The sequence below is a fragment of the Simochromis diagramma genome, unplaced genomic scaffold, assembly GCF_900408965.1.
Source record: "Simochromis diagramma unplaced genomic scaffold, fSimDia1.1 OVJJ01000802.1, whole genome shotgun sequence".
Lineage (NCBI taxonomy): Eukaryota > Metazoa > Chordata > Actinopteri > Cichliformes > Cichlidae > Simochromis > Simochromis diagramma.
Window position 1 is genome coordinate 6,700,048 of NW_024387492.1, and position 15,736 is coordinate 6,715,783.

At 39.8% G+C, this 15,736-nt stretch overlaps 2 protein-coding genes and 1 pseudogene across 2 annotated transcripts; 1 reads left to right on the forward strand and 2 right to left on the reverse strand.

Annotated features, from left to right (window-relative positions):
- Positions 1-3,263: 3,263 nt before the first annotated feature.
- Positions 3,264-4,489, reverse strand: LOC120725517 (leukotriene B4 receptor 1-like). Its single transcript, XM_040018506.1, has one exon. The coding sequence runs from the start codon at positions 4,134-4,136 to the stop codon at positions 3,264-3,266; it is 873 nt and encodes a 290-aa protein (XP_039874440.1). The 5' UTR covers positions 4,137-4,489.
- Positions 4,490-4,870: 381 nt separating this feature from the next.
- LOC120725320 (serine protease 23-like) lies at positions 4,871-8,037 on the forward strand. Its single transcript, XM_040018133.1, has 2 exons — positions 4,871-5,076; positions 5,550-8,037. The coding sequence occupies exons 1-2, from the start codon at positions 5,048-5,050 to the stop codon at positions 6,991-6,993; spliced, it is 1,473 nt and encodes a 490-aa protein (XP_039874067.1). The 5' UTR covers positions 4,871-5,047; the 3' UTR covers positions 6,994-8,037.
- Positions 8,038-9,503: 1,466 nt separating this feature from the next.
- Positions 9,504-10,844, reverse strand: LOC120725321 (annotated as a pseudogene).
- Between the last annotated feature and the right edge of the window lie 4,892 nt (positions 10,845-15,736).

Genomic DNA, 15,736 nt, shown 5'->3' on the forward strand with positions numbered 1-15,736 from the left:
AGAGCACGGTTGTTCTCGGGAGGGAGGAATTGGAAGACAAAAAGAAAGAGAGTTACATAAAGGGCTGGACAGCAGAGGAGAGATTAGTAATTGAGGGATGTGGGGGAAAGAAAAGCAAATCTGAGATGCCGTGAGAAGATAGCACACTGAGCAGGACAACAGTGAGTCATCAATTGTCCCAGGCACATAAACTGCCTGTTATCTCTAGCTCCCCTAGACTGGACCTCACTTAATGAATACATTTGATAATTTCATATTGAGAAACCGTGACCTTTGTGTCAATGGCTTTGTTTCTTATTTCTCTACTTCATTTAATCATCGGTTTAAAAATAGAAATATTATTTTAGAAGACCGTGCTACAGTCAGGAGCTAGCTGCCTTAGTTTTTGACACTTAAGGGTTAAATGGTAGCATGGAGAGATCTAAGAAGGAACCAGTCTTCACACTTTATAGTCCTTTATGATTCTCTTTAAGTCGAGGATCACTTTAGCCCCATTTGAATCATTGTAATGTCCCCTTCAAAGCTTTGTCCATATATGAAGTGAGTCGCTCTCATCGCTTTGTAGTTAAAGGTTAAATTGCTATTGGATGTTCAAGCTCTGGTCATGAAGGTAAACCTGTGATGTGTTAAAACACTTGTCAGTCAGTGGTATCATTCACTCCTATGGGCAGTCACTTCAGCAATCAAGCTGATCCCACTTTGCATCGCTAACAATTGTTCTGCCTCTCGTTGTCACAAATCACTGAGTTTTCATTGATATTGTGCAGTCTGTAGTCACTACATCACTTTAAGCCTTTTTCTGTGACCCTTTAGATGTGTCAAGGGCGAGAATGAAATTTTCCCAATGAGAAAATTGGCTCACATAAGAAACTGGGACTGTTGTGGATGCCCACACCAATAAGCTGAACCTGGCCCCTGGCAACTGTCCCAGTTAGATGAAATAAAATAGCAAACATGACCATGTAATAACATTTAAATTTGATGTTTTCTTTATTTTTTTAATAGCTTGTAATGGTTTTTAATAGTAAGTTTGTTTTGGTCCTCCCCTAATTTTTTTTTCAGTATTTTCTTTAGGAGAGCAGACGGATGATGCTGACTTTTTATAACTTTGCATTATTGATCAGTGAGGAGTTAAAGGACTAAATTTGACTAAAATAAATGTTATATTATTATTTTTTATACATTGTTTGGTTTCTTCTGCTCTCAGACTTCTTGCCAAGATATGTTTAGTTATCAACTTTTGTCATTTTGTTTTGTATTCAAGACTTTGCATCCAAGGTTAAAAATGATTCAGCTTTGTATGTTTTCTTTCTTTGCCAGTCCAGAAAACCCCCTTTTGATTACCAAAAGTGTGTGTTACACGTTGTGAAAATCTTTAATGAGCATCTTGGCAGGGGTGCACAGAGACCAGGCAAGTCAAACTTGGATGGGAAAGAGTTTCTTCTGTTCCTTACAAGAGGCAGGAGAAAACCCCGCCTGGGCCCAAAGGAACAGCTGGGGGAAACACTGAATCACCAACCACATTCTCTCCCGCAGTAGTCCTGACCCTTTGGGTGGGATGGATTTACCAGTAGTGTCTAGACAGAGTTTTGTACTGAGGTTACAGGTTGAACAAGACAGCTGCCCATAAAGCCTGAGAGCATAAAAAGGGTGACTTGGCTAATCAAACATATCAGTGCAAATATCCTGAAACATTTCAGTGGAAGAACAATGCAGAGTTTTATTGAGAATTTCCACAAATATAATCACAGATGCTGTGGAAGTAACAAAATGAAGCCTTTAAAAATACAAATCAATTTCTCTGGAAGTCATCTTTGCTGAACTGTGGGTTATATATACTACTATGAAGCGGACACACACACACACAGTTACCTTGTAACAGTATATGTGTGCGTAACACACTTGTATAATATGATAAACTGTGGAACTAAAACTATGCAATGGTTTTGGAACAAACTAGAGCTAATTTATAATATATCACATCAGTATTAAATATAATCGAGAATTATAGGAGATCATTTAAGTACTTTTTTGTACCCATAATGATACTATATAGTATTTGAGAAATATGTTACCTTATTGTTGAGTTAGGTAACCTGAACCTGGGTCGGTCTCTAGCTAGCCAGCTGCTAGCTTTGCATTTACAGTACAGAAATGAAGGTGCTTTCAGTGTTCTCATCAAATCCTCATGAACTTAGATAAATATAAACATTCAGAATTCACAAAACTTTCTCTAATAAACATTTAAACTATTACAGAACATTTAAAGCTATGGGGAAATCATTTTTTCGTTGTGTTCCCACTCTTAATAGGAAGAACATACAGGTACTTCCTCTTCCTGTGATAACTACACTTTTGGTAAAACCATTCATTTTGAATTTTAAAATTCCCTTTATATGCTTTTAATGGCATGGTACAATGTGCCTGTTTTCATACTATTTTAAAATGCCTATGAATAAAAAACAAATGTATTAACAAAATAAATGTGAAATGATGAGTAATGGAAGGATAACTGAGTTTACACACATCTGCTTGCTGTATTAGAGCAGCACTCTGTCCTTTCTGTTGGTAATATCACAGACAGAAGGCTGTTCCTGTTGATGAAGGGAGCTCCAGTGAAAACATTTATTCAGTCTTTTCATTAATTGTTGTTTCTTCTGACCGGCTGATGGATATAAAGTCCACAAAACACCCAAACTCAACATGAGAAAATTAAAACATGTAGAAACTGCTTTGATTGTCATCAAGCCAGTGATGGTTGATATCAGCTGGTGTCACTGTCATTGATATGATTACTTCAATTTCCCAGCTGTCTCAGATTAATGGAGATTACATTATAATTTCAGATGAAATTCTTTGTAATTATATGTAATTTGGATAGGTACTTTGATTCTATTGAATGTTTGCCTCATTCCTTTTCAACAATCATGTGTTTTTAAGCTCTGGCTGAGGACCAGATGTAATCAGCGCACAATTGATTTGAGGGGAGATGTTGCTTAACCTTGAAATTCATCATTAAACCACCAATCACCAACAGTTGGCTGTGACAAATAAAGAGGACCCTGTGCGTATCAGAAGAAGAGAGGAGATATTTTGACTCAAAATATTATTTCCAGTATCAGCAGGGCAAAAATTATTCTCCAAAGATGTTCAACATTGAGGTGCTGCTTCTTCAGTGACATCTGTGACTTAGACAGATTTTGGGGAAATCTGAACTTCTCCACTAAATGTTCAGCATTTTTTGGCAAAGACTGCACAAACGATTAGAAGTAAAGGCATAAAGGAGTGGATTTACGGCACTGTTTACAAATGTTACAGAAGGCAAAAGCGTTCCAGGTGTCCTCGCTAAACTTTAACAAGGATTTGTTATCGAGGGAAACAGCTGCAATCTCCACCACATTCATGGCACGATATGGCACCCACAGGACAAATACAGTCACTATGATGCTGGTAATCAGTCTGGTGGTCTGTGGATTGTTGAAAAAGGCTGCTTGATTCAGCTTTCTGTAGAGACTGATGTATGAAAAAGCCATGACAGAAAATGACACAACTCCTACCAGGAGTCCTGTCAACACCGCAGCTACCCTCTGACCCTTGGAGGAGTAGTGAGGTTTGCAACGTGTCCAGTGCTGATCTTTGTCCAGCCATCGAACCACTAAAGCAGGGATGGACAGGGTCATCGAAGCCAGCCAGAGAGGAGCCAGCAGCAACCTTGCTTTCACTAGATTTAAACTCCTCTGTAGGTGAACCACCTGAAGGTAACGCTGAACACTGAGCACAGTCACAGTCAGCAGACCGGCATAAATGCTGCAGTACCCAATGTATGTTATGAGCTTGCAGGCTACCAAGCTGAAGGTCCAGCCATAGAGAAAACAGTAAATCCACAGTGGAAGGGTAACAAGGCAGAGCAGGTCTGACACAGCCAGATTCAGCATCAAACTCTGGCTCAGACTGGACATGTTCTCCCAGTTTGGCTTAAGAACGATGACAGCGATGTTTCCAGGGAATCCCAGCAGGAAGCAGATGGACAGCACCACTACAGGAACAAGACTCCTGGAGTCCAAAGAAGGATGAGGTGAATCTCCAGGAGAGGAAGAGATGTTAGAAGTAACCGTGGTGGAGTTGACTTGTGCCATGCTGGAAACTTGGTGTGAGTGGCACGCACTAATAATGATAAATGTTGAAGGTGTTCACCTTTTGATGAATCAAAGGGGAACTAATAACAAGGAAACTGTGATGCTAATGCAAATGAGGATTAATCCCTTAGTATCACATTGTCACAACAGATGGAACAACACCAAGGAAGTATAGATTTCACATGTATAAAGACTGAGAACTAATTTTCAGCGTTTACGTCATAGAACTGGATGTTTTCCACTTTCCTCGGAACTGGTCAGGCTATTTTGACTTCATAGAGGTCAACAAAGGTTGACAAAACATGAGAATAACACAATAACACAAGAATAAAATCTCTGCAGCAGCAACTAATAGGATAGGAATACTGTAATTGCCTGTAGCAGAGTCTTTGTTGACATGAACAGCAGGGGTTAAACTACAGGTAAGAGCTGCACTGGACTCATGTCTAGAAACACTTTGATAGGTCGCTTGAAATACATTTAATACACACACACACACACACACACCCCACACATAAACCTACACTCAAAGTTTCTCGAGGCTGATTTATATGTAAGAGCAATAAATGTTTATGTTTAAATACAGTTCTAAAAGAACGAAATAGCAACATAAACCGGAATCTGTGTCCACACGACTGCAACTTTGACCTCAAACATGATGTCATCACTTGCTAAAAATACAAAAGCCTTCGTGCTGCTGGGCTGGTTCATCCCTCTGCATGCCTGGTGCTGACTTTTTTTTTTATAGATCGGAGTGGGATGTGGATGCCTATGAGGACCCTGCACGCTGCCTCTCATTGCGATCCCCCTCTTTTTTTCCTTTGAGCTCAGCAAATGATGGAAGCAGTCTGCGGGAAGTATTTCGGATAGAGAGAGTTTTTTTTTTTAATCCACAGTAAGGACAACGCTAAATGGGAGTGCTTATTTATTTTATCTGCAGGTAGGAATGTTTTATATTTTTCATTTTTTTCATGCCGCTAACAACGAAAAGGTCACATTAGCTTATTTACATTAATATGTCCTTCTTTAAAATTTATCTGTAAAAATGTATATATTTTTAAATTTACGGGTTATGCCGATTTATTTTCATAGCTTTCACGTTGTTTGTTATTGACCTGCTTAACTTTGCAATAAATACATTAGTTTGGATCCAGAAAATATGTTTTCGGTTTTATAGGAAAGGTAATGATTATATTTCGTGATTAGATTAGAAATACTTTTCAAAGTTAACGGAAATAACTAACATGTAATTTCAATTTAAAGTGAAATCTTAAACATTTAGCTGCCGAGCTATTTTCAATTCATACGAAAAGCTTGTGCGCCATCTGCTGGACGTTTAACTCCTAGCCTCAGTGTAAAAATCTTTGGTATTTCTCTCCAACTCTCAAATTTTTTTTTTTACTGTATTTTCAGCGGGATGGCCCTGACTCATTTGAAGTGTGTGCTGCTCTGTGTAGCTGCACTTTCAGCTTCTGGTGTTTTTGGCAACAGTGAGAGCAACGAGGTGCACAGGTGGACCAGACAGAGCCTTCCTGAGCTGGTGGCCACACGCACAGCACTTTTAAGAACACCTTTGTTCACAGGGCAGGAAGAGGAAAAAGAAGAATTAGAAAGAAGAGCAGCAAAGATGCTCTGTGGAATAGAATGTCAAAGCACCCTACCACCTGTAGACCAAACTGAGCAAGAGAGAAATCTGGGATATGAGACGCTGTATGAAAATGGCACTCGCACACATACAGACATGAGTTTGCAGGGAATCAACAAGATGTCTACAAGACCACCGGCACATTCAACAGGTCTTCCCCGCAGGAAACGGCAGGTTTATGGAGCAGATGGTCGTTTTGTGATCTCAGACTCCCATTTCATCACCAACTACCCGTTCTCTACTGCAGTCCGCATCTCTACGGGCTGTTCTGGAGTCCTGATATCTTCAAAACATGTGCTAACAGCAGCACACTGCATCCATGATGGCAGGGACTACCTGGAGGGTGCCAGGAAGGTTAGAGTAGGTTTGTTACAGCTGAAAACTACAAGAGGAAGTGGGGGGAGGAGAAGAGGAGGGAGGAGAAGACAAGGAAGGAAAGGAGGGGCTGAGAAAGGTGAGAAGGAAGGAGAGAAGCAGCTAATGGATGGAGGTGGGGAGATAAATAGTTTAGTTGGGGAGAGAGGGAGAAAGGGAGTTGAAGGTAGAAGACGTAGAGGGAGAAAAAGGGCTGAGGAGGGAACAGCTGATGGTGGAGACAAAAAGTCTGAGAGAAGAGGGAGACGAAAAGGCCTCAATCGTGTACGCCGCAGTACTGGGGCCACACAGGAACCAGTGTTTCGCTGGACTCGAGTTAAGCAAACAAAAATCCCTCAAGGATGGATCCACACCCAGAACTCTACTAATTCTCTTTCCCCCGACTATGACTACGCCCTTCTGGAGCTGAAACGACCAGTAAAGCAAAAGCACATGGAGCTCGGAGTAGCACCCTCGACTGCACCCCTCACAAGGATCCACTTCTCAGGCTATGATGCTGACAAAAACCTGCCTGACGGCATCGGAGATGAGAGGGTGGTTTATCGCTTCTGCTCAGTGGCAAAGGAGTCTGATGATCTGATGTATCAGCACTGCGACGCGCAGACCGGTGCTACAGGGGCGGGTGTTTACATCCGACTCAGGCAGGAAGCGGGACACACAGGCAGCAAGGGGAAGTGGAAGAGGAGGGTGATTGGAGTGTTTTCAGGCCATCATTGGGTGAAGATGGAGGGGGGTGAGCAGAGGGACTTTAATGTTGCAGTGAGGATCACACCTCCTAAATACGCCCAGATCTGCCACTGGATCCATGGAGATCCAAGTCTTTGTAAAGAGGTCTGAAGATACAGAGAGACAGAGCAGAGGGTATGTGAGAGGCAAAGAGCTGAAGACACCTTTAAAGGGACTCAAAGATCAGGGACACTGTGTATAAAACCTGTAGAGAACTGTCTCATCATTGGTGCTAAACAATTAATCCTTGATTAAAAAAAATAAAATAAAATAGAGCTTTAGAAGCTTTGTATAGACAAGCCCCACAACCCACCCCCCCAAAAGTCATTTTAGTAGAAGTATTTTTAAAAGTAATCGCATCTTCAAAGTGCAATATGTCAGAATGGAGCTGAATATTTCTCAGTGTATCCAATTTTAGATGTTCTTAAGATCATTCTAGGAAGAAAGAAGAAAACTTGAGGATGTTTTCTTTACAGATACATTCACAATACTGATTTACATATAAAAGAAGCAGAGTTTCCAGTAAAACATTTCCATAAAAGAATTCTTCATCAAATAATGTGAAAACATAATACCTACATGATCCATAATGCAATCCCACTGCCACAGTCTGGTTGGAGGTTAGAATAATAGTGATGTCTTTAAACTTAACTGCAACTTTTAACTGCAAAGGCTGAAGTCATGAACCTTAAGCACAGACAAGGAGCGGATGAGTTTTTTTTTTCTTTTTATTATTTAAGACATTTTAATTTCAATTTTAGCAACAGTTATTGTGTTTTCTATTTCTAAATTGTATATAATAGGATTGTGGGTTTAAAAGAGCTGCAGCTTTTAATAAATTGTAAAAATGTGAAAAAAATATGATCTGAAATCAGCTTCTCTCTTCAATGAGAGTTTGACAGACCAACCTTGAGTTGAAGACTGCTGCATTTGTCTCTGATTCTGGATCTGTATCCTGTTCAGCCATTTATTGGGTTATTTAGAGAAGTTGGTTTTAGTTGTACTTGTTAAGGAAATACTGGTCTACATAACATATGTATGGATTTTTTATTACTGTACTTTTGATGATTTTTGACAGTGTTGATGCAACAAACACGTTTTCTTGTGTAATTCTTGCTGTAAAGAAATGAAATAAAATTGCTGATACAAACCAAAGCAGACAAGTCTGAGCCCCGAGGGTCACTGAGATCAATATATTGATGTATCCTTCATATTTCACATTCATCCACATTTTATACTTCTTTTATATTTCTTTCAAAATTTTGTTATGCTACACTGGATAAAGATACAGTGACTTTTTGGAAATAATATACAGGACATTCAGCATATACTCGAGCTCTTTAGACTTCAGCAGCAGCATGAACCAGTGTACTGATTTCTGCTTCACCACAAATCACCCAAAATAAACTGAGGCCCCTTTCTAATTACAGACACAAAAACTTCCTTGTTTCTTTGATTTCCAGCTTAACTTGAACTCACTGTACATGCAAACAGAAACAAGGAAAGGAGCTCTTCAGAGTACCAGATTCACCGGTTGCACTGTATGATGCAGTACCACTCAACACCAGCAAAGGGCGACACAGTACACGCTCTATTAATCACTGCCTTTGTTACAGCTTCAGAGGATAGGTACTAACAGTGCGAAACTTTATAGTCTACTTGCCTATTTTTCAAACATATGATTTGATATAACAAAAAGTACATTTTACAGTTTTCACTCAAAATAAAAAACATGTTTGATCTGTCTTTTAAAATAACGGATTAGGGCAAAAGGCAGGGTACAGACAGGTTTGTCGCAGGGTTAACACATAGACACAGGCAACCATTTGCACTCACATTCACACCTATAGACAATTTAGAGTTTCCAATTAACCTATCCCCACTAACTGCATGTCTTTGGACTGGGGAAGGAAACCGGAGTCCCCAGAGAGAACCCATCCAAACACAGGGAAAACATGTTAGAATTGAACTCAGGACTGTAACAGTATATAAGCCAATGAAGCCAATAAAAAAATTTAAATGACTTGCAACATGGAAATTACTTCATTTACTTTATTCATACATCACCTAAAATTATCTAAAGGTATAGTTAACAGTTAACAGGATTGTCATTAAAATGGCTGTAAAGAACGGTACGATTGTGCACTCGTGTCTTCAACCAACCGCAGCGCATTGTGCCAAGGTGCAAAGATCCAGACCACAGCAAGGATTGTGTCTCATGACACAGGATGTGATGTGAAAATTGTCCTGCAACACAAGGGAGGTTGCAGCAGTGGGGAAAGCGACCATTGTGGTGGGTATACTGGGGCCTTTTGGCTGCTTTCAGCATTGGTAGACTGTGGTTGGTTAGGTTAGGCAGCAAAACTCATTGATTTGGTTTTGGAAAAATCAGGTTTAGCACACAGTCAATTTGACAGGAGATGTTGCTTAACCTCATAGTTTATTATTAAACCACCAATCATCAACAGCTTTCTGTGATAGATAGAGTGGACTGCACCCTGTGTGCATCAGCAGGAGAGAGGAGATCTCTTCACTTAAGATACAATATTCATTATACATAATCTTATGTTATCTTATTATTAATAATAATAATAATATTAGTAATATAACAGTGTGGTTGAGCTCTGCCATGCAGGGAAATCACTAAGATGCTGGTTCTGTAGTGATATCTCTTGACTCAGGCAGGTTTTGAGCTATTCTGAACTTCTGTATTAAATTTTCAGCAATTTTTTGCCACATTATGGACAAACGATCAGAAGTAAAGGCATACAGGAGTGGATTGACAGCACCATTTACAAATGTTATTGCTCCAACAGTAATCCAGCTGTCTTCACAAAATGTTAGCAGGGCCTCATTTTTTAGGGAAATGGCTGCCACACCCAGCACATCGATAACAAAATATGGAACCCACAGGACGACAAAGGTCACAATGATGCTGGTAATCAGTTTTGTGGTCTGTGGATTGTTGAAAAAGGCTGCCCGATTCACCTTTCTGTAGAGACTGATGTATGAAAAAACAATGACAGAAAGGGACACAAATCCTACAAGGGCCTCTGTCAACAGTATAGCCATCCTCTGTCCCTCAGATGAGTACTGAGGAATGCAATATGTCCTTTGCTGATATACTTCAACTAGCTGTTGAGCTAGTAAAGCAGGAGTGGACAGGGTCATTGCAGACAGCCAGAGTGGAAGCAGCAGCTTCCTTGCTCTTACCTGATTTAAACTCCTCTGCAGGTGAATAACCTGAAGGTATCGCTGGACACTGAGCACCGTCACAGTCAGCAGACTGGCATAAACACTGCCATACACAAAATATGTTATGAGTTTGCAGGGCACCAGGCTGAAGGTCCAACCACTGACGGAAAGAGTAAATCCACAATGGAAGGGTACCCAAGCAGAGCAGGTCTGACACAGCCAGATTCAGCATCAAACTCTGGCTCAGACTGGACATGTTCTCCCAGTTTGGCTTGAGAATGATGACAGCGATGTTTCCAGGGAATCCCAGCAGGAAGCAGATGGACAGCACCACTGCAGGAACCAGATTGGTGGAGTACCAGACAGTCCCAGGTGAATATCCAGGAGAGGAGGAGATGTTATAGGTAGCCACGGTGGAGTTGACTTGTGCCATGCTGCAAACTTGCTGACTGTTGTGCACTGAACAAGTGATGATGATGATAAATGTGCAGCCACATGAACAAGTCGCTACTTTTGGTGAAGGCAAAGAGGAACTTATAACAAGGATACTGTGATGCTGATTCAAACATTTGCATTCATGGTTTCGGGATTTTTGCATGACTCTTTTTAAAAATCTTTGCATTTATTTCCATTTATTCAGAGAGCACCAGTGTAAGAACATCTAGAAACATAAGTCAAACTTTCACACTTTGATGTCATCGAATTGTAGATTTTCTACTTTTTAAGGATTTTGAGCCATTTAACATCATAGAAGCTTAGAAATGTGGTTGGACAGCTATGTTTTTTTTGTTTTGTTTTTACAACAAGGAGAGCATTTATTGGGAGCTGTGGATGTGTTTATTTTATTTGCAGTTTTTGCATTTTTGCATGTAAGCATATTTGCATGTCTTTCACTAACTTTCACTTTAGCTTTTTGTAGAAATAGAGTTGAACATGAAACTGCATTAAATTTTTTCCACCCGCAAATCAGTGTAGGGTTGTTTTTTTTTTGTTTCTTTTTTTAAAACTGGTAATACAAATTTACTTCTCATGGATTTCACACTAATTCACAATTCAGCTCATAACTCTGGAGACATAAGTTTTATAATTTATAATACAGTCTGGCTCTATTAACCTACAACCAGAAATGAATGACAATTCAATATCTTGATGAAGATATCTCTTAATAAACCAGATTAGGAAATACCTGAAAGTTGATTCCTTTCATTTCAATGCCATATTTTCAGTGGGAGAAATGTTTGACTCCTCATCCAAGTGACTTCTTCTTCTGCGTTTCATGGCTTCAGGTTTGTTTTGTTCGTTCTTCCCAGTTTAGGTTTTTCTTAGTTTTTGTCCCTTCCCATCTCTGCCTCTGTTTGTATTCTCACGAATTGTAAATAAAGCTCACCCGCAGTAAAGTCAGTGCCTGAAATTGGGTTCTTCTCTTACCACTCCACACGCCTGTTGTTGCAACAGTGACAGTGCTATTAACAGCGATTTTGGGGAAAGGCTGCAGTCACCGCACTGTAAGGTGTTGACGGACGTGCTCTTAGGACCTTCCTCAGTTCAGAAGTAACTGTTCTCTTTTCACATAAATGGCCTCCATGACTCCTTGGTCAAACCAGCATTCATCTCTGTCCAGGATGTCTGCATCTCATCACTAAAGCTGACCAGTAGTCTCTAGATGCACATAGACTGTAGAGTCCTGACTCGACAAGGTGGCTCTTCTGTGTTGCAGCATCAACTTAGCTCACAGCTGTTTGGTTTCTACAGTGTATATGTCACGGGGTGGAAAGGGACAAGTTATCTAAGTTTTTCTACTATGCATGTTTTGCTGCGTTTTACCTTTTTAATATTTTAATATTGTACACTGGTTTGTTTTTATGAGTTTTACTGCATGTTTTAATGGTATTTATTTGGTGACTTGACTTGTCTTGGAAAGACTCCGCCCCTACCTGATAATAAACTGATCACACCTGCGAGAGATCCCAGAGAGGCCAATAAGAGGGCCTGGCAGACCAAAGGAAGGAGTTCGACCGAGAGGCTTGAGAGACGGGCAGGAGTAAGTGGTGCCAGGCGGCGGCGCCTGCAAGCCGAAGGGGCTGGTGCAGCTGGGCGTTAGGGAAGGACGATACACGACCAGCGCAGAGAGCGACCAGCAGGAGTACCAGCGCGCAGAGAGCGACAGTACCAGCGCGCAGAGCGGAGACAGCACCAGCGGAGGCTACGAGACGGCTGTGCCGATTTCCAGTTTTAAAGAAGTGGCGGGCGGAGTTGAGAGCTCTGCCCACCCGGGGTAAGTCTCTGACTTATCCCTTTTTATGAAGTAAACCTGTCTGGAAAGAATAGTGACTGCCGCTTCCTCTCCTTCTTCAGCACATCAGGACGTGAGTGCGAGAGGGAGGCGAGGACTCCGCTGGTTCCTTTGGTTATACCACTTGCTGGATTTCTTAGCTCCCTGGGACTTTTAGGTCGTGGTGCAGGCCACTGGACTTTTAATATTGTGTTTTATTGACTTTTATTGCGCTACCCCTTGGCCAAGGTTGTTTAAATTCATTTTGCATTTTTAACTATTTAAATATAATAAATTATATTTTAATTATACAGTTTTTAATGTGTGCTTTCCCTTGGCGGCTCCACTGCTCAATCCGTTTGGAGGAAGGTTTCCTTCCTTCGCACAAAACTCCTGTGGAAGTAAAACTAGCCTTCCGCCTCCGTTACATATACTTTATAACAAACAGTGTCTGTATCTGACACTCCTTCACTCCTGACATACAGCCTGATGTCGTCATTGTGGCTAACGGTTTGCTCCAATCTATAGTCATGAGTCATAGACTTTCTTGTGGTTCAATTCATGTTGTGCAACTCAGAGTTACAGGAGACAATTGTTTTATACATTTAGATATAGCATTACTTTGGGAAATATGCAACTTTATTTTTGACTTATAATGACAGTAATGAATCCGGGTAGGTGTCTTGTTAGCCAGGTGCTACCTGCCAGCTTAACATGGATGGATATATATCTTTACATAGAAATGAAAGCTGACAACATAGAGAATACAGTAGATCAGCACAACGACGTCTTCAGAAATGAATGTAAAAAAACTCTTGTCGCATGCTGAGTTATCTAGCAACCATTGTTTAAACTCATTAACCTAATCCCATCCCTTATTATTTTTGCGATGAAGGCTCCTATAACATAAGCCAAAAAATGCAAAATATGCCAGAGCTGCTTTGATAAAAGTGTGAAACAGTCTTCAGAGTCTCAGCGTCTCATTTCTATTGTTGAGAATTATTTCTGAGTAGAGTTCACTTTAGTTCATGTCTTTTATGAGCTCATATTTCTTAAAATAGGGTATTTTTTATCACTGTGTATTTAGATATCATCTTTTGCTTTTTTTTTTTTTTTTAAGTGTGGTATATAAAACCCTTATTTTGGAAATTATACATATGGTACTCTGCCTGTAAGTCATTGGCTGTTTGGGGCCTGATAGACAGAAACAAGAAATGTAGCTTAGTCAAAGTACCTCTCAGATTTGCCTGTTGCATGCTATGATACAGTACCACTCCACACCAGCAAAGGGCGCTGCAGCTCACACTCTGATCAAAATTTCCATTCATATCCAAATTGTGCTTTAAGTAAAGCTGTGGTTTACTGTTTTCCTAAAACATTTTTAGAATGTGTGCTTACCACATCGCTGCGTGACCCTGCACGCTTTAGTCAGAGATATAGCCAGGTGTACAGATACAGAGCACAATGTGTCTGAGAAGTATCCATCTCTGTCAGAGAACAGGATACATATAATAATAGTTTCAAACATCAGTTAAAAAGATAGTTGATTGATAATCAGTTTTGTCAGCATTGAGGTGGTTTTATTCTCCCAGTGGCATGTTGTGTTATTGTTGTTAGTATAGGTTCTGTTATGTATTTTTTTTTCTCATTTCTCCTTCCTACCTTTTATTTATTTTATTTTATTTATTTTGTTTTATGTTGCTTTTAAGATCTAATATGAATATGAATGAAAATTTGCAAATTTATTAATTTACATTGTCCCTGTTAAAAAAACAAAACAAAGCTAATGAAAACGGAATTTAGTTTTTTTTTTTTTTTTTTTTTTTTTTTTTTTTTTTTAAATGGGTAGTATATCCTTTTAATACATTGAATATGTCTAGAAGAAAAGTACAAATGACAAATCACACTATGCTGAAATTTTAAATCTGATTAATTGTGTTACAACTGACCGATGTCAAAGTAAAATGTGTAATAGACGTGCCGGTGCACTGTGTCCATTTCATGCTTTGCATCTCCAAAACGTAAAATGAAACATGCATGCAGAAGTTCATTACCAGCAGGGGGAGATAACACACCATTTAAAGGCAAGAAGCCTTTAAATGTCTTAATATTAATTTAACTAGAGACTTTTGAGGAATACAATTTGCGTCATAGTATTTTTATATTCTTTTTTTTATTTAACTTTTTTTTTTATTTTTTATTTAAAGGTTATAGGTTGATATAGACAGCTGTCCATAGAACATAAGAGTACATTCTATCTGACCAGTAATTAAAGCCCTTTTTCTCAACCATACAGACAGAGGAAGACCCCCTTGAGTTCATGGTTCACCTCACATATCAGTGCTGAAGTCACTTCTGGTTGCTCTTTAAGTTAGTGAAAAGAAAGCAAGAAGGTGACCACTGGACAGAAAATAAATTCTAACATGAGGATGCAGACAGCAATAAAACAAATATAATCCATGTCAAAAGAAGAACAATGCAGAGCTTTATTAAAACATTTCCAGTGAATATAATCAGTGAGACTGTGAGTAAACAAAGTGCAGCTTTTAAAAAATACAAATGAAGTATTTAGGAAGTCTCCATTCCAGAGGCCTGCTGTCTATATATAGTCCTATGAAACACATACATTTACTTTATAACAGTAACAGGTACACAGGTTCAGTCTGAAGAAATAACTTGGAGGAGTGACAAAACATTTCTCCCACTGAAAATGTTACATCCAGATGAACTGAATCAACTTTGTGGGTTGTCCTTACATGGATGATTGAGCCTGTGTCAAGAGAGTAACAGGTTACATTACAGATTTAGATGTTAGTTACAACAAAATTAAGAAACTTGCATCAAATGAGCCATTGCAAAATAAAACTATAATATAAAGCAGCAATACATTAGATCCACCTCACCCAGCTACAACAGAGAAAATAACTTATAAATAGACAGATAAATAAATTCCCCGCTCACCCCTGCGGGCGGTCAATCCTTCAAGCTCAGGTCCTCTACCAGAGGCCTGGGAGCTTGAGGGTCCTGCACAGTATCTTAGCTGTTCCTAGGACTGCGCTCTTCTGGACAGAGATCTCAGATGTTGTTCCTGGGATCTGCTGGAGCCACTCGCCTAGCTTGGGAGTCACTGCAACTAGTGCTCCGATTACCACTGGGACCACCGTTACCTTCACCCTCCACATCCTCTCGAGCTCTTCTCTGAGCCCTTGGTATTTCTCCAGCTTCTCGTGTTCCTTCTTCCTGATGTTGCTGTCATTCGGGACCGCGACATCGATCACTACAGCCGTCTTCTTCTGTTTGTCTACCATCAATATGTCCTTTGGTTAGCCATCACCATTTTGTCCATCTGTATTTGGAAGTCCCACAGGATCTTAGCTATCATTCTCC